This window comes from Pleurodeles waltl, chromosome 8, assembly GCF_031143425.1.
Source record: "Pleurodeles waltl isolate 20211129_DDA chromosome 8, aPleWal1.hap1.20221129, whole genome shotgun sequence".
In the NCBI taxonomy this organism is placed as follows: Eukaryota; Metazoa; Chordata; class Amphibia; order Caudata; family Salamandridae; genus Pleurodeles; species Pleurodeles waltl.
The window spans coordinates 1,387,965,719-1,387,993,015 of NC_090447.1; the positions used below are offsets into that span (position 1 = coordinate 1,387,965,719).

Below are 27,297 nucleotides of genomic sequence, written 5' to 3' on the forward strand. Positions count from 1 at the left end.
TGCACCCGCCCACACTAAAGGGTGACGGGCAAATGGTCATGATGTTCACTGGAATTACCCAGGCCTTTGCCGCCTACTATAAATCACTATACCCCAGACGAGATTCCCCTGAAATCAAAAGAGGTAACCCTATGATACAGAGTCTCACCGTGAACTTGACCTCCGCATCACAGAGGCAGAAAAATTTAACACACAGAGATATCCACTAGACAAACCCGCAAGTTCTAATGGTTTCCCACTTAAACTCTGCAAGAGATACTCCACAATAATAATCCCTCATAGGAAAATGAAGTTTGATGAGCCACAGTCTCAGAACCCTGCCATATGACTTGTGCAGGGCAACAGTATGAGTCATTTTAAACAAAACAAACCGCCGATAGGGCGGTATAATGTGCAGTCTATCTCCTTAATTAATTCTGAAGTAAAGATACTGGCTAACATTTTAGCAATCAGATTGGTTAAACTCATGTGCTCCGTAGTGCATGAAGATCAGAACAGGTTTATGCCCGCCAGAAGTGCCAGACACTGCCTAAGGTGTCTTCATGTGATAGTGTCTCAATGGAGGAGCCCACTAACAGCAGAGCATAGATTTAGGTAAATAACCACTGGCAGAGTAGATGAGGTAAGATGCTAAAGCTTTGGGACTGCAGTGGAGAAACAGCCACAAAGACAGAATATTGCTCTCTGCAGTTGATATGCTAATGTAGGTGCAACATGCACAATACATCTCTCCCGAGACTTAGAGATGCTGCAGATATACGAGGATGCATCAGGACTGAGGGCATACTGGGGAAAAATCTACATACATCCACAACCAATGTGCCTCCTGTTCCCTTTAGCCAGCACTAAGATGTGCATAGCTGGTAACCATTTTAAATACTTAGGCATGGAAATAACTAGAAACCAGCATACAAATTGACCTGACTTAACCTGAACATCAACCACCTAATGGCAGGTTTCAAGGAGGAATTAAATCGTTGGCTTCCCTCCCACTCGGTATAATGGGCTAAGGGGCATTATTCAAGATGATTTCACTGCTCCAGTTTGTATGTACCTTACAAAATTACCCATTTACAATACTACCTTCCTTTTTTGGGCACTACGGTCTTTGATTAGCAACTTCCTATGGGGCTGTAAAACCCAACAAGTCTCTTCTGCAAAGTGTCAGTAGTCCCCATACAAAGTGGGTCTGGGTTAAGTGGGCATCAGACTGCATTACAGGGCCTCTCAGATGATTCCAATCGATGACTTGGTTTTTGGCGACAGACACTACCCATCCATCCGGTTGTAACTAGAATGGATAGAAAGATAGAGGTTGCTTGCGTTACTATACAAAAGGTTGTCCTACATTCCCTCCACTGACTACAAAATTACCACAGCTGTGTTGGCACAGTGCACTGAAGCATATCGAGTGGCACAGTATACCTACGGGTGTAAAACCCTCCATAGCAGGGCTCTTGACTTGCCCATGCAGTACAGTTACCCAGATTCAACTCATGGGACCTAATATCTGTTAATTCTGCAAGCTGACAAAGGGATTCACGCTTCACAAGACTCCATTTTTAGATACCCACAATTGCGGCATGCTTGGAGTACCTACGGCAATAAGCTAGAGATCTTTCCTGAACACAGTCCCCTAGAGAAAAATTTCTTATCGAACCATTGGGTAAGAAAGTTTTATCTGTGATACACATATCCATAGCAGTAATCTGAAATTCTCTGCAGGAGTTAAGTAGTAAATAGGAGAAAGATTTGGTAATGATAGCTAACAACTGGAATTAAGCAAAAACGGCCCCTAAGAACAATGACAATTTCTTCCTGCCTCCAGATTATTATGTTTAAATATTTTCAAAGGTACTATTACTACCAGTCATGACTCTGGCCATGGGTAAAACACAAGACTCCAAGGGCCATATTACGACGTTGGCGGAAGGGGTTACTCCATCCCTAATGTGACGGTTATCTAATCCGCCGTATTACAAGTTCCATAAAATATAATGGAACTTGTAATACGGCAGGCGGGATATCCGTCACATTTGAACAGAGTAATCCCCTCTGCCAAGGTCATAATCAGGCCCCAAGTGTTGGAGTTGTAGATCTTCCCAAAGCAGTTACGTCCACATTTGCTTTACTTTAAAAATCAATAAAAAGTGTTAACAAAAAAAACACACAAGCTAAATGATGATATGAATTTTCTTTTGAAAAGCATAAATGCATGACTGGTGCCCAAGATAATCAACCAATTCATATGCTCATTCTTGATCAGACAAAAATCCAAGGATTATTTATAAATCATCCAACTGTTTATTTTAGGTTAACAAGTCACAACGTGATCGGGTTAAGTGCCCATGCACACCACCAGGGTGGTTTATACTATGAATTGGAATATGAGAGCCCTCCGGAGAAGGACCTTGGTCTGAAATACATGGAGTCTTTTAAAAATACCAGGCATTTTGAAAGTATCGGTTTTACAGGCATGATAATTCTTAAACAAGATCTTTTTCAAAAATTGTATACCAAACTCCTTCAACTAATAGTTTGCCTCCAATGTTGCAAATGTCAAATGTGGGGTTACCTTCCTAACTTTGCATCACTAAACTTGTAGGGGCAACTAACTGGGTGTCCAATTGAGAGAGCGTAGTTGAAATATTACATATCATAGACATGAGATGCTTATGTTTAACAATACCGCATTAACGATATTATTCATAAACGTGGAGAATTGTTCACATGTGTAAACTAATGTCAACTGTAAGAAATAATTGTTTATATTATGCCTAACTGAGCACATTAACACGTATAAAACTGCATTCATTAGAACTCGTATATCTTAAGTTAGCGTGAGTCGAGAACTAGCTGTGTAACTCTCATATTAAAGCGTATTTTTCTGTTTCTCCAGTGTGCTGACTTGCAAAAGACCATGACCCAGCGATTGTTCTTTTCTTTACTTGTTTGCAACAATGCTAGATTTTCTCATTCGCATGCTAGCAGCTTTTAGTATAAAATATGAAACTTCGAAACAATTATGGACACTTCCAAGGACGGTAAAGCGTGGAGAAGAGAACTTTTGACCTGATGTGTGCCAAGGAAATGAAGTAACCCCGGATGTGCCACCTACGAAAACCGTCAATTATGAAGACCAATTAGAAACTCGGGATATATCATGAAGTGACAAATGCATTACTTAATGTACAATTTGATAGGTTACTGATAGTGGGGTGTAGTTACTATCCAATAGAATTTTGGGGGAATGAATTACGAAAAAGGGATAAAAACCCATGACACAAGAGACAAAGTGCATTAGGTAGGGAATGATATCGATTGCATCCAGAAACTCGGTCACTCTATTTGGTGATTTGAGACTTAGACAAAACCATCCTTGCCCATAGACTGCCCATTACACTTTCCTCCTTATGGGGAAAGTGTCCCTTGCCTTTAACTTAGATAGACTGACGGTGATCTAACTGATGTCCTGAAGACGAAGACTGATCCTGTATGCTGACCTATTCTGAGAAGGGTAATTATAATGTTGTTAATGGAAATTCATTTATTTGCCTTTTCTTTCTAGGTACCAACTGCTGTGTGTTCTAAATTGTTTTGCATGAAGCCCAACATGCTAATGCTAATTTGAGGTTAGATGAGGTATTCAATACAACTGACGAAACTGACGTGACTGACGTAGTGCTATGCTGAACTAAGACTTTTAGGAGGTTCTATGTATTGTGATCTGCTTATCTTCACATGATAATCTTATGCTTCTGATCTTTGCATTGTCAAAAACTTATCATAGTTGTCGCCTTGTGATTATGTTCATTTGCTTCTTGGTTTTGAGATTAATACATCTGCTATTAGATTGTAATCAATAGGGAATAAAATTCACAAAACTCCATTAAGGTGTGGTTATTCGTGACTGAAAAGTCATGGTTGCGCCGAAGGTTTATTAATGACTAAAGTGAAATATATTTTGGTGTTATCTGTTGACAATGTTATTGACATATTGATTGATATATTGATCAGTTTTCTCGTTTTACGGTGTCTCACCACTGGGTCCAAAGATTCATCGGCCTAAAACGAGTCCTGATGTGTATAAATTAACATAGACGGACGCGTTATCAGTTCTGGTAGCAGAGCGACGGGTTGGCCCTTGGGGGCCCTAGGACGGAGTTTCATTGTTTAATTTGTTTTTCTGTGATAATGCAATTTGGAGAGATGATGAGTTGCTAGGTTCACCATGGCTTTCCCGGGATCTCGGAGCCTGCCTAAATGAGTTGGGAATGTTCTCGGCGCCATAGTATGTGTGGTTAGGGTCTTTGCGCTTACTAAATCTTATGCATCCTGCAGGTGGTTGTGAAAATTTGCGTGTGTTTAGGCCAAATTAAGTGTTGTTTAGAAGGAGTGGGCGTACTCCACAGTATGAGAGTAGGGAAGTCGGCGTACTTCATGTGAATGCAGCGCTTATTACTCAAAATTATCCACGTGGTTGGTTGTTGTATACGGACCTATTGAGGTCTAAGACTCCGGAGTATGATGATAAATGTGGTTTATGTTGTAATCTGTGCGGTTTAATAGGACAATCGGGCGTGGTTGACAAGTCAAGTTTCGAGTTATGATGCATGTGTGAAACCTTCGATGGAGATTTGACAAGTTCTAAAGTGCACTAGAAGGAGTCATTGACAAGTCGAGAGTAGGATTTGCAGGTCGAATTCTGCTTGCGTATGTGGGAACTGAGAAGGAGAAAGTAGTGGCCGAGGCTTCAAGTGAAATCTCTGTAAAGTTCTGAAGCAAATGTGTTACCCTTCCTGTAGTAAACCGGCAGATTTGTGTTGTCATTTTGAGTGCTTGCAATAATTCGCATTAGTTTGTATGAGTTGTAAAGAGTTAGTGAGGTGTGGACAAGCCGCAAGACTTTGTCAGCTGCAGTGTGTGTGAGTGTGACGTCAGTGGTGCCGCGCTGAGATAGGTCAGATGCCGAGAGGGGTCGCGCACGGATTGGCTGCCGTCCGCGAGAGGCAATAGGTTGAGAAAAGGGTAGGTGAAGAGTGTCCTGGGAACTAAGCCGTTTTCTGATTAAATACGAAATAAAGAATTGCAAAAAATGAATTTTGTTAAGGCATTCAAAAGCGCTTTGAAGGGAGATGTATATATTGTTGCCACCGATGGGGAACCTACACCACCTGAGGGTACTCCAGCTTATACAGTTATGGAGGAAAAGGGTGTCGCACCTTGTTTATGGATGAAACAATGGCGCAAATTAACAGAGAAAGAGGGGTGTCTAGCGTTTCCAGAACATGGGACATTCAATCCAAAGGTGTTAGAAAATTTGAGGTGGATGTTAAGTGTACAGAAACCACCTCCGAGACCGGCACAATACGAGGCTTTGGCGATTTGGGACCTGATGGCTCTTAAACATAGGCAAGAAAGGTTTCACAGAAGATTGACAAGAGCAGAAAAACCTATGCAGAGGCTAGATGGGATAATGAGAACAAAATGTGGAGACGAGGAATAGTAGATGGGTTAAAGCTGTTTCCGGCAATAACACAGGGAGAAGAGACACAGGGAAAGAAAGCTTCTTGCAAAACCGACAAAGATTCAGGCAAAACTAAGGAAAATAAAAGGTCCTGGGAAGAAGAGGATGATTCAGATGATGAGGCGTTTATGGATAGATTGTTACATGATCGTCCGCCACCGTATGCGGTGAGCGACAGTGCTCCAAGTACTAGCTTGAATCCTGGGAACCAGACGAAGGAAAAGGGAGTTACTGATACGGTACGGACTAGTGATACAGCCTTGATAAAGAATGGTGTCAGTGTACCCACTGCACCAGACTTGCCAATACAGTTGCAGCCTCCACCAAAGATAAAAAGAATTTACCCTGATGTCCCAGTGCTTGAGACTACTACGAACTTGGTGGTGCCGCCAGACCCGATATATACAAAGCCAAGGTTGATACAGATTGAGTCAACTCCAAAGCTAGTGTCTCAACCGCCACAGCTGATACCTGGGTATAACCCCGTAGCGGGTCCACTGATAGAACCTGTACCAGGTACATTAGAGCAGACTTATGGTGTTGAAGCTCCAAGAAGCCTGGGACCAGGTCAGACACCTGCCGCTATATCGCTACCTATTACTGTCGGTCCCCCGGTGCCGTTATATGCACAGGAGAAAAGGACGTGTGAACAGGGAGTTATGACTCATGAAGCGATAAGAGGAGGGCCTATTAGAACTCCACAAATAATGGCCCAGAGAAAACAGGTATGCGAACAACCGAGACCCTTAATGAACCTTAGTCCAATAGGGGCACCTCTTGAAGCAATGCGGCAAGCAGGGTTGGGAGTCTTGACTCCCCAAACTATGAGTATGAATACCTCCCACACTCCAATGATACATGCAGGGAACATTTCACTGCAAGGTTTTACAGTACAACAGTTAAATGAGTGGTTAGAGAAAACTTGTACTTCACAAAAGACTACAGTGACCACAATTGAACCTGAAAAGGAAAAACAAGATGAATATCTGAATCTTGTACGACTAGGAGCAGAAGCTGCTGAGTTGGTGGAAGGAACAATGGGAGTGAATAGGTTGGAATCATACACTGAGGCAGAATTGAGATACTTATGCCCCAAGATTACCAAAGAGGTAGGCAAAGTACACCAGAGATTAACGAATTTGGCAGACAAATACAATGTCGATATTGGAAACACGAAACATTTGAAAAGGAGCTACAGATTAGATTTTGACACTAAAGATTTTGAACACATGAGATCTGCAGGCATGAAGGCACACTTGAAAGAGCTGTTGCAAAGTGCACAAATTTGGGGTGCACTAGAGAAATGGGAAGGCCGGTGGGCAAAGAAAAGAGATAAGGGAAAAAGAGATAGCCCAGGGTCTAATGAAGCAACAACCACACCCAATTTAGACACGGTGAAAATCCTACCTATGAGAGAAACAGCTGGTGGTATCTTAGTGCATGTGCCTTGGTCTAGGGGAGACATTTTGTCCTTTACGAATGATTATCCTAGGTTAAGAGAAAAGCCGATCGAGTAGTATCAACAGACAGATAGATTCGTGAAGCTTGCGAAGTGTCTCTGGGAAGACTTGAATACTTTGTTTGAGATCATTGTTCCGCCAGATTTGTGGCTCGAGTGCAAGAGAGGGGTAGATTGGCCCACGAAGGAGCCGGCAAGGGATAAGGTGACTGGAGCACCTTCTGAAGAGGTGATGAAATATTATCATAAAGTAATTGAGTTTTTGAAACAAAAGGAGTCGCCGAAGGTGACCGATTGGCAGAAAATCGACCGGACCTCTCAAGAGGTTAAAGAGTCAATACATGCGTATTATGAGAGATTGTTGAAAGCGTTCAAACATTACAGTGGTACTGAGACAATCGAACTGAAGGACATGAATCATCTTGTGTTTAGGTTCGTCGAAGGGCTGAGGCCGGAGGTCAGCCAGATGATTAAAAATCATTTGATTTGCTGGCAAGCTAAACCGATTGATGAAGTGTTACAGTATGCGAAATACTGTAGTGATGAAATTGAGTTGAAGCAGAAAAAGTTGAAGGAGAAAGTGATGGTGATGCAGATAAGGGCTGCACAAGCTGGAATACAGGGAAATTGCGTTCAGCCAATGATACAGCAACAACCGCAAATGAATGGTGTGTTTCAGGCACAGCCGAGAGGCACAGGTCGAGGTTTTGTGAACCGTAATTCGGATCTGAATAATGTTGTTATTCAAAATGACGGTCAGGGAATGAAAAAGATGTCACCATGTCATGCGTGCGGGGGCATTGGAAACAGGATTGTCCGAATATGGTGCAGGATGGTGCAGTTCAGCAGAGCATTAATGTCGGTACATTACAAAATTCACGAGGTCCAAAAATGAGACATCAGAACCCGAATTTTCAGAATAATTTGGTACAAATGCCAGGGGTACAACCCATGCAGCAGATGCAAATGCCGCGTTTCCAGACAGTGTCGGTGCAACCAATGCAACAGCAGATCCCTATGGTGCCTAGACAGCAAATGCAGTTACCCCTAGCTCCGATGGGACAGCAACAGGTGACGCTTCCTCAGCAGGTCACAGGCCAGGTAACAAACCAAAACAACACTGTGCAACAATTCCCATTACGAGGTGAAAGTGACATGAATGGGGATTGGTCAGATGACAGCTCAGACAGCGAAGAGTGTAGGCTTGCAGCATCTTTAGAGGTGGATCAGAGAGGCCCATATGTAGAGGGAAAAGTAATGGGCTATAAAGTTTCATTTTTAGTTGACACAGGAGCTACACGCTCTACAGTTCGAAGTGCAGAAGTACCAAGATTACCTCTTTCAGGGCGCACCATACGAGTGGTCGGTGTGGCAAACCAGTACCTGACTAATCCAATTACTGACCCAGTGCAGGTTGAAATTGGTAATTTCAAAGGCCTGCATAGATTTGTTCTATGCGATTCAAGCCCAGTGTCCTTACTAGGGAGAGATTTATTATGTAAGACCAAATGTTCGATTACCTGTTCCAATGATGGAATAGAAGTACAGACAAACAGTGACGATGAGGGAGATGAGGGTCAATTCATAGAAGAAGGAGGAGAGACGAATGAAGATTACCCTCTAATTACTCTATTACCAGTGTTTACCTTGATCGATCTACCTGCTGATCTACAAGGGTCTGTAACAGAGAAAGTGTGGGATTTGACTGGAAAAGAGGTTGGATTAATCAAGGGAGTAGGGCCAGTCAAGGTGCAGATAAAGCCAAATGCAGTGTTCCCACAAGTGCCACAATACCACATGACTCAGGATGTCTTCATTGAAGTAACACAGATAATTGCAGATTTTCTCAGACAGGGAGTTTTGAAAGAAGTTTTGAGCAGTCCGTGTAACTCTCCTATTATGGGTTTGAAGAAGCCCTGTGGGAAGGTTCGAATTGTGCAGGACTTGAGAAAAATAAACGAAATTGTGATAAAATGCTGCCCTGTGGTACCTAATCCAGCAGTAATAATGTTTCAGGTTCCATGTGATGCTGAATGGTTTACCGTGGTAGACCTATCACAAGCATTTTTCTCGATACCTCTTCACGAAGATAGCCAATTTTTGTTCAGTTTCAAATTTCTGGATAAGGTGTACAGTTGGTGCAGAATTCCTCAGGGGTTTTCTGAGTCACCATCCATCTTTAATCAGATATTGAAGAAGGATTTGGAACCTCTTGTGCTGCCTTTCAATTCGACTCTTGTGCAGTACATTGATGATTTGTTGATTGCATCTAAAACCAGAGACAGCTGTAAATATGATACCATTGCATTGTTGAATCATTTGGGAAAGAATGGACACAAGGTGTCACCTAAGAAGTTGCAATACTGTCAAAAAGAAGTGAAATATTTAGGACATCTGATTGAGAAAGGGTCCCGAAGAATATCAAAAGAGAGAATAACAGCTGTTTTACAAATGAATCCCCCAACAACAAAGAGAGATGTCAGGATGTTTCTGGGAATGGTGGGCTACTGTCGCCAGTGGATACCCAACTTCTCGATCATTTCAAAACCCTTAATAAAATTGACAGGAAAAGAGGTCAAGGATGAACCATACACAATCACTTTGACAAAAGAAGAGCTTGAATCATTTTTAGAGTTGAAGGAGTGCATGTGCAGGGCTCCAGCATTGGGAATGCCTGATTATGAGAAACCTTTTCTGTTGTTTTGTCATGAACGTGATGCTTGTTCTTTATTTGTTTTAACACAGGTCCACGGAGATGCAAATCGCCCTGTAGCATATTTTTCAGCTACTTTGGACCCTGTCGCAGCAGCCTTACCGGGCTGTTTGCGAACAGTCGCAGCAGTTGGTCAAAGCCTTTCACAATGTGAGGGCATAGTCATGGGATACCCTTTGACAGTATTGGTTCCACATTCTGTCGAAATTCTGTTGACACGAACTAAGACGCAGCACATGACAAATGCACGACTTACCAAATATGAGACGATTATTCTGGGGTCACCAAATGTTACATTAAAAAGATGCACTGTGCTGAACCCGGCAACTCTACTTCCCAATGAGAATACAGAAATCAAAGATGGGGAAGAATTTGAGCATGATTGTCTTGAGGTGACCGAACTCTGTACAAACCTCGCCCAGACATACAGGATACCCAGTTAAAAGAAAACTATTGCATTATGTTCGTTGATGGGTCCTGTTTAAGAGATTCAACAGGAACATTGAGAGCTGGTTACGCAGTATGTACCATATCTGGCATAGTCGAGGCCTCCTGGCTCGAGAAAGTGTTTTCTGCGCAGGTGGCAGAATTAATAGCTCTTACAAAAGCCTGCCACGCTGCTGTGAATTTGAAAGTCACAATCTATACTGACAGCAGATATGGATTTGGAATTGTGCATGATTTTGGCCAACTCTGGTCACAGAGGGGTTTCATGACATCCTCTGGTTCACCAGTGAAAAATGGAGAACAAATAAGAGATTTGTTACATGCGATTCAGTTGCCTCTTGAAATTGCCGTGGTGAAGTGCAGTGCTCACACCAGATCACAAGACTTTGTGTCAATGGGGAATGGTTATGCAGACCAAGTTGCAAGATTTTGCGCATTAAACTGTATATCATTTAAAGAGCAGTGGGAATTGTTACCACAACCTGAGAACGACACGACCTTAAGCCTAGCATTACGAGTGGTTGATACCTTAGACGAATTAAAGACATTACAAAGCCGTGCTAGCAAAGAAGAAAAACGTTCCTGGCAGAAAATGCAGTGTGTACAAAGAGCAGATGACATGTGGGTTTCAGAGGAAGGAAAATTGGTTCTGCCAAATAGTCTTCTGTCACAATTTGCCCGATTATATCATGGGCAGGCACATTTAGGAAGAGATGCCATGATCAGATCCTTTAAGATTGATTGGTTCAATCCAAAATTCAGACATGCCGCAGAAATTACTTGTCACAGGTGCGTCATCTGTCAACAGATGAACGCTGGAAAAGGAACAGTGGTAACTTTGAGCCACATTGGAAGAGCTGGAGGTCCATTTAACAAAATGCAAATGGATTTCATTGAAATGCCTGTTTGTGGAGGATTGAAGTACGTGTTGGTGATTGTGTGTGTTTTCAGTCATTGGATTGAGGCATATCTCACACGTAGGAATGACAGTCTTACAGTTGCAAAACTACTACTCAGAGAGTTAATACCAAGGTTCAGGTTTCCGGTTTCTATAGAATCAGATAGGGGCAGACACTTCGACAATGAGGTGATTAAACTTCTGTGTGCCGCACTCAACATTGAACAGAAGTTGCATTGTAGCTATCGCCCTGAAGCATCAGGACTAGTTGAACAGATGAATGGTACCTTAAAATCAAGAATAGCAAAAATGTGTGCAGCAACAAACATGAAGTGGCCAGATGCATTACCTCTAGTACTGATGTCTATGAGAAACACGCCAGATAAGAAAACGGGACTGTCCCCCCATGAAATCCTCATGGGTAGAACAATGAGGTTACCAGCGGTACCTGCAAATGCACTAGTGAATATTACAGATGATATGGTGTTGGATTACTGCAAAAGTTTGGATGACGTGATTCGTTCTTTCTCTCACCAGGTGGAAGCTAACACGTTACCACCAATCGGCGAACCAGGACACTCTTTGCAAGCTGGAGATTGGGTGGTTGTCAAGAAGCACGTGAGGAAATCGTGTCTTGAGCCACGTTGGAAGGGGCCATATCAAGTAATATTGACAACCACTACTGCTGTGAAGTGTGCCGGGGTTCCCAACTGGATACATGCCAGTCATACAAAGAGGGTAACGTGTCCTGTTGAAGAGGAACTTGAAGATTCCGGTACAGCAACTTCAGGAGGAGAAGTCTCAGAGTCAGAGATTAGTCAAGAAAGATCTGAGACTACAGGAGAGCCCACTGAGAACAGCCTTGTCCCTCAAGCTGACAGTGAGTTCGAGAGAGGTGACAGAGTACCTATCTCAGTTGAGGCAGCAGGAGAACTAAGACAAGGAGAGGTTCTCCCAGAAGTAGACAAATACAATTCAGAGCCTGAATACAGTGTAGAACCGGAAGACGACAGAGAAGGAGAAGTTGTAAATTCAAATCGAAACGGATCAGAGGCTTCTGAACCGGTTGCAAGTCCATCAAGAGAAAACACCATATCACAAGAGGAGGGTGCTGTCCAACGTCCTGAAGGAAAACACCAAAACAAGACACAACAGAGGTGATAATTGGCCAGACAAGTCACATCTTAGAATAAGAGAAATAGCAAACAAGACAATAATAGAAGAAAGCGATACTTCACAGGCAGATGATCTGAGTGAAGGAGAACAACAAGGTGAACGAAAATTAAAAAGAAAGAGAATAGCAAACCGAAGATATACAGGTCCTGAATGGGCATATGCTACAACCTCTGAATGGCAACAAGAATTCTTAGCATTCTGCTTTGATCGAGAAGTGCCAGGCCAGTACTATGGTACCTGAAGATATTCTACAAGAAAACTCGGATAAAATTGAAATCGTGAAAGCTGAAAAGAGAAAGAGTCTTTAGAAACTACCGGAAAGTGACACTAAACCTGGATTTGACTTCAAGAAACCTGATTACGACAAGCTGCTAACCTGAATTGACGAAAAGGGTCCTGGAGTGAGTGAAGACGCTGTAAAATACGCAGAAAGAGTTTTGCCTTCTTAAGTTGATTGTTGATCTGCTATTCTGATTCTATACAAACATGGCTTATAGTAGCAAAGGATGTAAGGTGTGTGGTTGGTTAGGAGTTATGATAGGTGTTGTATGCGCAATAATGACTGTAGGAGTGATTGTAGGAATGCCATGGAGAGAGAGAGAGAAACTATTAATGCAACTTCAAAACCTGAGACTACTACTGCTAATAAACTATCACCGTGGGAGAAATTTGAGCAAGATGCAAGACATCTGCATGAGGGAACTAATGCAAAAGGGGAACTTTCTACTAATGTCTTCTATCGCTTACTAAATGAGTATGTGGAAACTATGGATGCGAAAGACTGTTATGTGTGTACTAAAATTCCTTCATCTGTGCAGGAGGGAGTTACTTATCATAGCCTCCCTCTTACTTATGGAATTAGCTGCAGCTTGCTATTAACAAGATTCTATGATCAAGAGCATGTGCAATACTTTTATTCAAATTTGGATGTTGTGTTTTCTTTTGTGCCTGTAATTGAATTCTTAAATAAGTTAGCTAAAGAGCATGATATTAAAATAGTTAGAGGATTCTTTGAGCCAACACTTACATTCGGAACTGCTTATGCACATCGCAATAATTTGACTTGCTTACTGTCTCCTGTAGAGAAAAGCTTTTTAGATCACACAGATGATAGGCGCAAAGCATTGAAAGAAAGGTTAGAAAAAGGCTTAGAAAAACGTACTTATGCAAATGATTATGCTTACACAGCAATTAAAACACAAGGCAAGTTAGCTATAGATGCATTACACGTAGGTAGACTCTGTATATATAGACCGAAATCTGATCAAGACAATTTGTTTGTGGGAACGAGTGAATGTAGGCATGTGTTTCTGTTTCGGAGTAAATGGACCTTTATGTTAAATGGACAAGACCCAGCGATTCCTGGAATCTATTACATCTGTGGGTTAAATGCATATTACCGTCTCCCTAAGGGATGGTATGGGACATGTTATTTGGGAATAGTATTCCCAAAGATATACCAGATTGATGACTTAAATACCTAAAACGTCTGAATTACAACATACTAGACAAAAGCGAGAATCAGTGGCGGCTGTCATTGGTGACATATTTGGAGCTATAATCCCATCAGTAGGGGTTATCTTAAATTCTATGAAAATTCAAAAGTTGTCTACTATTGTGGATAACATGCTGACAAATTTTACAGGAGCTATACTTCTGATGGATACTGAACTTGCTGCTGAAAGAGCTATGACTCTTCAAAATCGGCTTGCTTTAGACATTCTTTTAGCAAAGAGTGGAGGTGTGTGCAAAATGCTTAATGAACGTCATTGTTGTTCATTTATTCCAGATAACAGTAAGAAAATTAGAAGCATGCTTACTAACCTTACTAGAGATAGTACAGATTTGAAGGATCTAAAAGAACCTGGTGTTTGGGAGAAATTTGGGAAAGGAATTGCCCGAGTGGGAAGCTGGTTTACCAACATTTGGAATGGGGTACTTGCAAAAATTATGATGGGTCTATTAATTGTTTTGATTTGTCTATTAGGATTATGGGGGGTATGCAAAATTAATGACAAAGTAAAAAGAAATTGGACTAAAAGAACCAAAAGAAATGAAGAAAGTGAAAGGGAGAAAATGTTCAATGAAATATGGGAAAGCTCACATAAAGGGCAAGATGTTGAAATGCGTATCATGCGCAAGGTGAAAAATTAAGATCAAAAGATTGTGTGATGACGAGCGTCATCAGAGGAGGGACTGAGAGAGCGTAGTTGAAATATTACATATCATAGACATGAGATGCTTATGTTTAACAATACCGCATTAACGATATTATTCATAAACGTGGAGAATTGTTCACATGTGTAAACTAATGTCAACTGTAAGAAATAATCGTTTATATTATGCCTAACTGAGCACATTAACCCGTATAAAACTGCATTCATTAGAACTCGTATATCTTAAGTTAGCGTGAGTCGAGAACTAGCTGTGTAACTCTCATATTAAAGCGTATTTTTCTGTTTCTCCAGTGTGCTGACTTGCAAAAGACCATGACCCAGCGATTGTTCTTTTCTTTACTTGTTTGCAACAATGCTAGATTTTCTCATTCGCATGCTAGCAGCTTTTAGTATAAAATATGAAACTTCGAAACAATTATGGACACTTCCAAGGACGGTAAAGCGTGGAGAAGAGAACTTTTGACCTGATGTGTGCCAAGGAAATGAAGTAACCCCGGATGTGCCACCTACGAAAACCGTCAATTATGAAGACCAATTAGAAACTCGGGATATATCATGAAGTGACAAATGCATTACTTAATGTATAATTTGATAGGTTACCGATAGTGGGGTGTAGTGACTATCCAATATAATTTTGGGGGAATGTATTACGAAAAAGGGATAAAAACCCATGACACAAGAGACAAAGTGCATTAGGTAGGGAATGATATCGATTGCATCCAGAAACTCTGTCACTCTATTTGGTGATTTGAGACTTAGACAAAACCATCCTTGCCCATATACTGCCCATTACACTTTCCTCCTTATGGGGAAAGTGTCCCTTGCCTTTAACTTAGATAGACTGACGGTGATCTAACTGATGTCCTGAAGACGAAGACTGATCCTGTATGCTGAACTATTCTGAGGAGGGTAATTATAATGTTGTTAATGGAAATTCATTTTTTTGCCTTTTCTTTCTAGGTACCAACTGCTGTGTGTTTTTTTTTATTAGAGACCTTAGTTAGACGTTTTCCAAATTGATGTTCTAAATTGTTTTGCATGAAGCCCAACATGGTAATGCTAATTTGAGGTTAGATGAGGTATTCATTACAACTGACGAAACTGGCGTGACTGACGTAGTGCTATGCTGAACTAAGACTTTTAGGAGGTTCTATGTATTGTGATCTGCTTATCTTCACATGATTATCTTATGCTTCTGATCTTTGCATTGTCAAAAACTTATCATAGTTGTCGCCTTGTGATTATGTTCATTTGCTTCTTGGTTTTGAGATTAATACATCTGCTATTAGATTGTAATCAATAGGGAATAAAATTCACAAAACTCCATTAAGGTGTGGTTATTCGTGACTGAAAAGTCATGGTTGCGCCGAAGGTTTATTAATGACTAAAGTGAAATATATTTTGGTGTTATCTGTTGACAATGTTATTGACATATTGATTGATATATTGATCAGTTTTCTCGTCTTACGGTGTCTCACCACTGGGTCCAAAGATTCATCGGCCTAAAACGAGTCCTGATGTGTATAAATGAACATAGACGGACGCGTTATCACAATGATCAGCTGAAATGATCTGAAGGCAATAAAGGCAACAGGCATCTGTTTACCTATCCTTTAGGCAAACAGGCATTCCTACTCTTGGAAGGTCCACAAGTCTCCATTCACTTGCTTTAAACTCTAATTAAACCAGGTTCAAAACAGAATCCAACCATGGTCACACCTTGTACGGTGACATCAATCCGATTCTACAAATAACACATTTTTTTGTAGAAACCCATTTGAGGGCAGATGATAATCAAGGACAAAGGTGCAGTTGTGGACATGAGCAGCTTTGCCACTGGTTAGCCAATGCAATGTGCACACAGTTATTACATTAAATTTGCTTGCAGTGGTAACAGGAAAATCAAAAGAGTGCGCTAATGGAACATCTGCCACTGGAACTAAGAGAGCCTTTGTTTTGCCTGAAGGCGTAATGCCAGCTGTACGTCTCATACAGTTGTTATGATATTTCTTAACTTTCCCTCGATTTGGGATCTGTTTGAAGAACTTATCCAGCTGGGTAATGGTCACAGTTTTTGAACTTCACATCAAGTGTAGTGTTAGCGAAATGGCTTTAAGCTTCTTTAAAAACTTAAGATTGCAAACAAACACACTATCAGAGGCCAAGGCAATCAAGCATTTTTGCACTTTTCTGCAAACAATATACCCACCAATATTTGTTCGTACAGTTTGCATTTCTAATTGTTGCTTGCTCCCGCTGATTCCTCACATGAACCATTCCAAAGGTGGTGAACAGGATATGTACATTGTTTGTCTTAGTGGGCCACCAATGATCAGTAGCACAAAGCAGTGTTCATAGCTGGGCCACAAGGATATCTGATATGATGTGATCCATTCTTTGCGTACCTTCATTGATGCAAAACCTGGAACCAAACTGTCTTGCTTTTAAGTCTATCAAGTTTTTTTTTCAAAAGCCTCTTTCAAAGTCTTCTGGCTTTAAGACATGAAAGTCTTGTAGGAAGTAAATGTTACTAACTGTTCCTCACAGTCTTTTTTTGAGGAAGTCTCATAATGCCAAAATTTGGAGCTAAAGCAATAATACTTTTGTTCAGGTAGAGAAGATACAAGTTTACTTCGGGCCAAGAATGGTCCATGGGCATATCAACCATTACAGGAAAAGACCCTCGTCTTTTTCTGAACAAATTCTGGTACTCCTAATTGTAAAATAGGTGGGTTTCCCTTCTCCAGGGGCTTCTAAAGATCAGATAAACTATTCAAAAAGTCATGCTGGCAACCATAAAGATGATCTTGAGACAGACTTTGGTTGATGCCAGACCAATCAGGTGACTCCTTTTTTTGTCTGTCATTTCTGCCTCTTCGAAGCTGGGCATGAAGCTGGCTCCTGGCGTTACTGGTGTTGGCCGTGAAACAAATTATTAGTGACATCTGCTTCTACAATGCCAAAGTCATTGTCAATCACATAGTTACAGGCAACGGTCCTTAAGATAATTTTCACTGTAAATTCTAAAAGGGATGAGATTTTGAACATGGTTCAAATTGCAATACAGTCATACTTGAGAGAGACTGAAATTTTGGAGGCTTCATGAGCTCTTTCCCTCTGCCTTCAACAAACTCACTAACCTGAAGAATTCAGAACACCATTGAACTTGATATTTCTCTAGAATATGTCTTGCCCTTTCCAATTGGTACTTATTCTTCAGACTTCTCAAACTATATGATTGCCATCAAAACGTCACAGAGTCTTTGGCTATCCTGCTTCAGACACAGCAAGTAAAGCTAATTTTATGGAAATTCTGATTAAAAACAATCAGCTGATCCAGTCCAGCCCCTCAATGTGGCCGGAAGGGATCTGCCTATCCGTTATCTGAAATGCTTGTATTTCACTTTTCCTCAAGTTTAAAAAAAATATATATCTTCCTAATTATCTATCAGATAAGAGTTGCAACATCACGTAACATGGCTTTAGAAGCTTCCAAAACTACTGCTTGTTGTCGAGGCAAACCCATGCCTTTTGAAAATGTCGGCTTTAGCCAGGCCTGATTCATACCAGAATCATATTGTCAACTTATTCAAGAGCTTTTGGAAGATGGCTTGGTGGATTCAAAACTTGCAATGGAAAATGAACTGGATATGATGGGTACTCAGGCAAGGTCTGTGGGGGCTAGTGTGGTCATCTGCCATACACAGATAAGGGTCAGTCCCAATTTCAGGAGACCACTGGGCATTCAGGGGCTACTTGGGCTCAAATGTAGGGGCTAACGTCCTTTGCCTTTGTTGTCTCGAGGTTCATCCTACCATGGCTCTGCAAACTGAGCCAAGCACAACCTTTTCAGCACTTCACTCTCGGTGGTAGCGATGGCAAACAATCGCAAACTTCTTAGAGAGTGTTAGAAATTGGGTCTCTAGTTGGCAGTCGGTTTGCACCCTGTCCAAGTAGGAACCCTCAGACTAGTCAGGATAAGGGAGATACCCGCTTAGATAACCCCTGCTCACCCACTTGGTAGCTTGGCACGAGCAGTTAGACTTATCTCAGAAGCAATGTGTAAAGAATTTGCACATAACGCACAGTAACAAATGAAAACACTACAAAAGGACACCATACCAGTTTTAGAAAAATAGCCAATATTAATCTATATAAAACAAGACCAAAACGATAAAAATCCAACATACAGTAATAAAAATATGGATTTGGCACTCAAAAATACAGTTCCTTGAAGTTGATAGCTCCACCTGGGGCTATCACGGTATTGTGATCAACAAAACCAACAGTTCAAGCCAGCAGCGGCATCGTGGGCCAGCTACGGTGTCAGGAAGACCCGCAAACAGTACCTTTGGAATTGCAGGGTGTTGTGATCCTCACGGTGAGCTCTGGAGAACGGCGTCACTGGTGTTGCGGTGTCAGTTCCGGAGTTGGTGCGGGAGTCTTCAGGTCCTTGAAGTCACATGCTTTGCAGATCAAACTCTGGGCTGATGAAGTCAGGAGCGCTGGTGTGCATGGCGTCAGGGCTGCAGTGGGAAGCGGGACGATGTGACGTGCGGTGCCCAGAGGTCACGGTGCAGGCAGCAGCTCAGTGATGGCGTCCAGCGGCGTTGGTGAGACCAGGGCTGCAGTGTGAAGCAGGGCGGTGCGACGTGCGGTGTCACCAGGTCACGACGCAGGCAGCAGCGTCGTCGTTGCTGAAGTGCTGTCGTCGGTAGGCCTAAGCCAGGGGTGCGATGGTGCTTCAGGACCCTCACGAACGGTGCTCACAGGCCACAGTTCAAGCAGGATACCTGGTGACGACACTGGAGTCATGATTCTGGCGTCAGTGGACCAGGGCTGCGGTGTGGGACGGGACGGTGCTTCATACCTCAAGAGCAGTGTCTACAGGCCACAGTGCAGGCAGCGGTGCCAGTGTCAGCAGGAGCTGCGGCGTCGGGGATGCTCAGGCTGCTGTGTGAGCAGGCAATGCATGAGTGTGGGGCCCACAGGTTGCGGTGCGAGCAGCAGCTCGGTGAAGTCGTCCGATGACGGCATTGGTGAGACCAGGGTCGCGGTGCGAAGCAGGGCAATGCAACTCCATGCGGCATTGGCAGGTCACGGTGCAGGCCAGCGGCGTCGCAGTTGTTTCTCCTCTTGAGCAGCACAAAACACACAGTTCCCGGTGCTGCAGGTCGAGGGAACTGAAGTCTTTGGTGTCCCTGGGACTTCCAACAGGAGGCAAGCTCTACTCCAAGCCCTTGGAGAACTTTCTCAAGCAGGACACACAGCAAAGTTTACCCTTTGCACTCTTTTCAGGCAGAAGCAGCAACCGAAGGTCAGTCCAGCAAAGCAACACAGCAAAGGGACAGTACTCGTCCTCCACCTCTTCAGCTCTTCTACTTGGCAGAGTTTCCTCTTGATTCCAGAAAGATACTAAAAGTCTGTGGTTTTGGGTCTTCTTCTTATACCCTGTTCTGCCTTTGAAGTTGGCAAACTTCAAAGCAAAGTCTCAAGTTTTTGCAAGATCCTTCCTTGGCCAGGCCAGGCCCCAGACACACACCAGGGGGTCGGAGACTGCATTGTGTGAGGGCAGGCACAGTCCTTTCACGTGTGAGTGGCCACTACTCCCCTCCCTTCCAGCACAGATGGCTCATCAGGATATGCAGGCTACACCCCGGCCCCCTTTGTGTCACTGTCTAGAGGAGAGGTGTGAACAGCCCAACTGTCAAACTGACCTAGGCAGACAATCCACAAACAGGCAGAGTCACAGAATGGTTTAAGCAAGGAAATGACTACTTTCTAAAAGTGGAATTTTCAAACAGACAATTTAAAAACCAACATCACTAAAAGATGTATTTTAAAATTGTGAGTTCAGAGACCCTAAACTCCACATTTTTATCTGCTCGCAAAAGGAATCTATGCTTTAAGGATATTTAAAGGGCAGCCCCCATGTTAACCTATGAAAGAGATAGGCCTTACACGGTGAAAACCGAATTTGGCAGTAATTCACTGTTAGGACATATAAAACACACTAGTATATGTCCTACCTTAAACATACACTGCAACCTGCCCATGAGGCTACCTAGGGCCTACCTTAGGGGTGCCTTACATGTAGTAAAAGGGAAGGTTAGGCCTGGCAAGTGGGTATACTTGCCAAGTCGAATTGACAGTTTAAAACAGCACACACAGACACTGCAGTGGCAGGTTTGAGTCATGTTTACAGGGCTACTAATGTGGGTGGCACAACCAGTGCTGCAGGCCTACTAGTAGCAATTGATTCACAGGCTCTGGGCACCTCTAGGGTAATTTACTAGGGACTTATTAGTAAATCAAATATGCCAATTATGGATAAACAATCCACAGTACAATTTATATGGGGAGCACTTGCACTTTAGCACTGGTAAAGCTTGCAAAGACAATAAACCAGCAAAAACAGAGTCCAAAACCAGGGGGTCAGATGGCAAAATGACTGGGGAGACAAGCCAAAAAGCTGCCAGGTCTAACAGGGAGTTAATGTGGGGTTGCTCCAGCTCAAAGTTCAACAATCACACAAAAACCTAATGAATATCCATCACACTCCTTCTCCTTTCAAAATACAAGAGTACTTTACCACAAACTATTACTACAAAATGAAATTGTATGTCCTTCTGCCCTATCATGCAGTGTTGCACCTTTATCAGCTATCACCCCCAACCTTTTTCCTTGATCCATGCTCAGTCGGCCCCGATTATGGGTAAGAGGCATTAGCATGATTATGGCTCAGGCACAGCTTTCATTTCTGAAGTTAATGTGCTCTGTCTTTATTCTTACCCCACCTTGTATTTCATTCCTTTCTCTACCTTTATCTCTCACTCTTTCATGCTCACATCTTCTCTCCTGAAAGGTGCCATTATAGCTGGCAGCTTTGTTGGTGCATCCTACTATCGCCGCTGGACCAAAGCTCTGGCAGGGGGACAGGTATGTGTACAGTTGGAAGTCCTGGGCTGTTGCACTCCAGCCAGCTCCTTCTGGCACATGACTCAGGACCCTGCCCTGCTGGTTTCAGTACACACACTGAGGTGGCAGTGTGCGTGGGAACCTGCACCAGCCTCCTTTTGATTATTTTTGGTAGAACGTCTATTGCTGTCAGGTGACTGGCCCACAATTCCAACAGTTGATGTGGAGAATGGTCTCTGCCAGACACCCGAATTCTCTGATCACCTTTCCCACAATGACCTATCCATCCCAGCAGAGGTGACGCAGGGAGAAGGGTTGGTACCTAGTATTATTGCAGTTGAGAAGTCACCATTGCAGATGTTTTGCAGTCTCCTATGAAACATGGGCACACTGAGACTTTAGGTTCCTCTGCTAAACTCACATTTGTCACCTGGCATTGATGAACTGAATGCAGTATTTTAAGAGGCCCAGAGGCCTCAGAGCCACTCTTACAGAAACCCTGGACAGAGCCTGAAACATCTGGATCATATCTGGATCATATCCCAAATGTCTTGGACTTGTTGTGGTAAAAGGAGGCCCCAAAATTGCACTGTATCTTGGTTAGCTCCAATAAAAGGGACCTCTGAAAAGTAGTCATGAGTGACTTCAGCAAGTTGATAGTGAACCCTAATGCTGTCAGGAGGCTCGCCTTCATCTGCAGGCGGTCTAACACTGAATGTGGTGAGCGTGTCTTCAAAAGCCAGTAATCAAGGTAGAGAAAAACTGGATTCTACAACCTTTGAAGATGTGAGGTGACCACAGCCATCAACTTTGTGAACATCCGAGAGGCAGCGGTTGGACCGACGGGGAGCACAGCAAATTGAAAATGATCCCTGCCCATCTTGAACCCAAAGTGACATTTATATGACAGCAGGACAGGTACTCACATGCTGGATGTTATAGTTTGCCACAGCTGGCAGAAATATCGGACCCTGCCTCCAACAGGGGAGTCATATGCCATGAAAGCCAAACTGAAACAGTTCAGAGGCTTTGCAGGAGGGGCAGGGGCAGGGGGGTTTGTTGCTTCTGGGGGCCTGAATACTGTCTGCTTGATACACGTCCCCAAAGTGGGCCTATCTCTATGGTATACCAACAACCGGAACGAGTCTCAAAAGGGGCAAAACTGTTGAGGATAATGTCTCATGGCGGTAGGAAAGCTTTTGGAATGTGTTGTTGCACGGCTTCTTTTAAAGCGCTTCAACAAGTCAGCCTTCTTGCCAAGCAGGCGAGATCCATCAAATGGCATGTCCATTGGAGAGGCTTTCCCGTCCCCAGAGAGCCAGTGGATCTCAGCCAAACTGCCAGGGAAGGTCGCCCTTGAACCGGAACAAAGGCAATCCAGCACTAGTTTCGACCCAGTTAGGCCTCATCAGTCAGGTTTGGTCTAGGACGTGGCCAGAGTAATTACCAGTGGCTGAAATTAATTTCAGCATCCTCATCCATCCCTTTTTGTATATTTTAACTTAACTGCTCTGCTCAAGCATTCATTAATGTTTAGTCCATGGATGACTTACGTTGCAGAATCCTGAACGCATCCAAAACGCCTCGGCCCGCCTCATCCTCGACGTACCCCGCAACAGCCACATCTCCGCACACCTGAGACACCTGCATTGGCTCCCAGTCAGCAAAAGGATCACCTTCCGTCTTCTCACCCACGCACACAAAGCCCTCCACAACAAGGGACCGGAATACCTCAACAGACGCCTCAGCTTCTACGTCCCCACCCGCCCCCTCCGCTCCGCTGGCCTCGCACTTGCTGCCGTCCCTCGCACCCGCCGCTCCACGGCGGGTGGGAGATCTTTCTCCTTCCTGGCGGCCAAGACCTGGAACTCCCACCAGCCTCAGGACCACCCAGGACCACTCCGCTTTCCGGAGACTCCTAAAGACTTGGCTGTTCGAGCAGCGATAACCCCCCCTTTCCCCCCTAGCGCCTTGAGACCCGCACGGGTGAGTAGCGCGCTTTATAAATGTTAATGATTTGGATTTGGATTTGACCACCATGGGTAGTTTGAGCCAAACTGGCCCGAAATACCTCGAGAACTGTCAGTAAGTTCTTGCCCACAGTGTCCCATAAGGCAAGGTTGTAGCTCCTCAGTAAGCTGCTGCATTGCCTGACTAGAGGGCTAGACTAATGGAGGAAAACATCTGCTTCTTGAATGCCTTACTTTGTTTAGAATCTGCCAGGAGGAACTGTGGGAAAGAATTGGGGTTTACCTTAGTGGTAAAAGCTTGAACCACCAAACTCTCTGGTGTAGGGTGCTGAACCAAGAAATCAAGGTTACCTGTCGCTGGCCTGTGACATCTGGCAACCTGCCTGTTCACTGGTTAGTAGCAACCAGGCTTTAACCAGAAGATCATAAGGGTGTCAGTCAGGCTTTATTAAATGGAAGCAAGAATTCTGATGAAGTTTCTCCTGGTTGCAAACGTGTTAGAACATTGGTTTTGACTTTCATAGTTGCCATTTGAAAATCCAACACCGCTGCCACATGACTCATTACTAAGGAAGAGTCCAACCCATTGGCGTACAGCAAGCCCATGAATAAAGTACATGTTGTCATCCTAGGGTTGGGGAAAATAACCCCCCTTGTCTCCAATATCATTCTCAAAGGCAGTTTGGCTCGGTTCAGAGCCTCAACCGAAAAGTTGCTTGAGTGCAGAAGTTTGGCTCTGAAGCAAAGGCATGGTTCTGTCTCTGTTGGATGGGGCTGGGGCTGGGTGCATCACTATGGCGTCAAGGTGAGACCTCGATCAGGACGAAATGGATTCAGCTCATAGTCAAAGTAGACCATAGGAAAAGAGTTGTCCTTCGGGCACCAATGGCGGCAGCGGTGGCATTGAATTCAGAGGACTGCCATGGATCTTGGTGACTGATTGAAGTCAGCTTCAGCATTGAAGGGAAACCTGAGGCGAGTTCTGGAGCCATGGACTGTGCCAAGGGTTGACCCACTGGCAGTAATCCAACTGAAGGTGCCTAGGTGTCTTGGGACCTGAAAGCTTGCCAAAGGGAGCTGGAAGGCAGCCACAAATTCACAACATGGTCTCCTTAAAGGTCTCGATTTATTGCAACGTCGCCCATTGAATAAGAAACTCGAGATGCATTGGGATCAGTTGCGATTTCAGCTCCTCTGTGGAGAACAAAGAGCGTGACTTAGACATACAGGAAGACTTGGACCTCGACAAAGACCTGCCGCAGGATTGGCCTCTAGAGGCGGAATGTGTCTGCACGCTCAACTTTTGGTGTTCGGTGACAAAGCTTCGCTATGCGTTCCCGGATCACCTTTAGGTTCATAAGAGTACAATCTCCACAGAACTTGGAGATGTACACTGAACCCAAAAACGATACCCTCAGATAGTCAAAGCCCAGCATGGATGTTGTTCGCATCTCAAAGACTATACCAATACCCAGCACCAGCAGTCTAGCGATGAAAAGCAGTACACGTCACAAATACTGTCCATCTGGAGAGCTGCCTTACATCGGTCGGAGGAAAGGGCTTTTTTTCAGTTTTCTGAACAAAGCTATCGATCTTTGTATTCTCTTTATGTTTGGCCTATAACCAAATAGTGAGGAGCTTTGGGACTTTAATCATATATGTTTTGAAAGTTATACTTCTAGCGGATTTTAATGCCTGCTGTGATAATACTTCACTTTCAAAGACTAAATTTTAAAATAGCATCCAAAAGCGTGTATATTAATATCATGCCATAGTGTCCATATCCCAAGCATGAAAAAGTGAGGAGAGCAATAAAACCATAGTCCAAAACCAACAAAATACTTAAAAAAATATATATATATTTTGAAACTTACTTTATGAAGCCACAGAGGCATGTTCCCGGATTCACTGCTGGATAAATGTTTCTGCTGTACAGCGGCCCAACAGAAAGAGTCAACGTACGCAGCCTGACGCCAGGAAAAATTGGATGGGGCAAAGCAACTTATTTGGGCTCCTGCAAAAAAGAATACATATTGCTTAACACCATTTCTGTATTCCATTTCACCGACAATGTCTAGAGTAAAACATAACATGGTTTTGCACAAGAGGTACACTAGGACTGATAAACCGAACAAAATCACAGTGGGCTAAATGTATTTAAATAGTTTGCAGCCATAAACTCTGATTTCCAAAATGTCAGTATTTGCGACCACAAAATGACATTGGGCAACGTACGAAATCCTTTTTGTGAGTCAGAAAGCCCTTGCTGAATCGCAAAAGGGGTTTACAGACTCATTCCAAATCACAATTAGAAAGTGGAGTGAAAGTAAGTCCCCTCCTAACTCCAAATCGCAGTGAGATGTTTCAGTAATTTGTAACAAGTGAGGTCGCAAACCATAAATTGTCGAGTTAACACATTTCCAAAAGAGAAGTACTCCCACTGCACAGCTTCCACCGTGTGAATTGTACTGGGCGGGGGCATCTGAGGAAGCCAGCAATGGTTCATGCGACCACTGCAAGCCCCCTTTCCTTGAGGTCATCTAACCGGGAATCATTTTTTTTTTTTTTTTTTAAACAGCACGAATCCCTTTAAGGGCAAGGGCTGCTTTAAAAACAAAAATATCCTTTTTAAGGATGCAAATAAAGAGATGATGGTCGGTTCTTTCTTGTAGGCCATCGACACTATGCTTGCAGTTACTGACAGAAGATCATAAATGCCGGATTAATATTCATTAGGCAGTTCGTACTGTAATCCCTGCGACAGGAGATTTTGACACATGACTTATAAGTACATAGGTTACATCACAAAATTACAGACAGGTCACATAAATGGTGGTACACAATTTCATCCTGTCTGTACATCTGGCCATTAGTTCGCGAAGTTGAGCAACTTATCATCGCGGAGTTGAGCAACTTATCATTGGTCTATACACTAGCGGGCAAGCTATTCTTGTACCTAATACTGCCATTTCTTTGAAATTAAACTAATAATTCTAATAGTATCTCTGTTGTAGCTGTATTACAACCACATTGATTTACTTGCTGTTGAATACAAAACATGCATTCCATAGCTACCTAGCAGCACTCAGCCGTGCTCACATAAATGGAGGTATGACAACCATGTAGCCAACATATTAATATAAACTCATCAATAAAATATTTAACACAGACAATCATCAGTATCTAATTTTGCCACGGGTTATAAACAGTCTTCAAAGACGTGCACCTGGCTCAAAGGGGCAACCAATAGGCCATACAGCACATGTCCTCACGTAGGAGTTAACAGCATCTTACCTACTGGATTCCTTGGCCAAGACAAGTACATATTGACTGATACACATAAAAAGGTTACTTCAACCTGAGGGATCATTTCATGCACTTAATTGAGAAGCTACAGGTGAAAGACTTAGCAACATCTGAGCCATGGATAGGATTAACATGCATCTGAAATGAGGGTAGGCATTGCTATTAGTATAAGGCATATTCCTGGGAAGAATACTACATGGAAACTAGGAACCTAATTAAAACAGTTCTACAATACAAGAAAACTATTTTCCTGTGTGTAATTAGGCTTAATTCTAGATATGATGTCGCTTCTCACATAAGCCTTCAACAGCCTATACTCACCCACAATATCCCCTCATTGACAAAATGCAATAAAATGCCTTAACACAAAATTAATTTCACAAAACTAGGTGTGCCCTTCCAAGTCACCCTACTCTTACCATATTTTTTGTAAGGCGGGACCCCACTTTGAAATATTTGGCTTAAGGGGGCTCAGAGCAAAAAGGTTGGAAGGCCTCAGCATTAGACAGATGTACTCTACCCGGTAGTCTCCAATATGTCAGATGTGCCTCAAGCGTGTTTACTTCTCTATCTTCAGTATTTTCAGCTAGCAAGAAGGTCGCTGTGTTCAGCACTCACGTCTGACAACTGTTGTGACCCTCAGGTTACCACCCTGAATAAAAGTAGGCACAACTTGTGCTCTCATCCTTCTGCAGTTGATACAGTG

The 27,297-nt window shown here is 43.1% G+C and overlaps 1 protein-coding gene across 1 annotated transcript in view; it reads right to left on the minus strand.

Moving 5' to 3' along the window:
• The window catches only part of LOC138248661 (pannexin-1-like), a 153,397-nt gene that overhangs the window by 71,741 nt on the left and 54,359 nt on the right, over positions 1 to 27,297 (minus strand). The window contains exon 2 of the mRNA XM_069202430.1: positions 25,160 to 25,299. Within this exon, the coding sequence (XP_069058531.1) occupies positions 25,160 to 25,299 (140 nt within the window). The remainder of the gene's footprint in view (positions 1 to 25,159; positions 25,300 to 27,297) is intronic.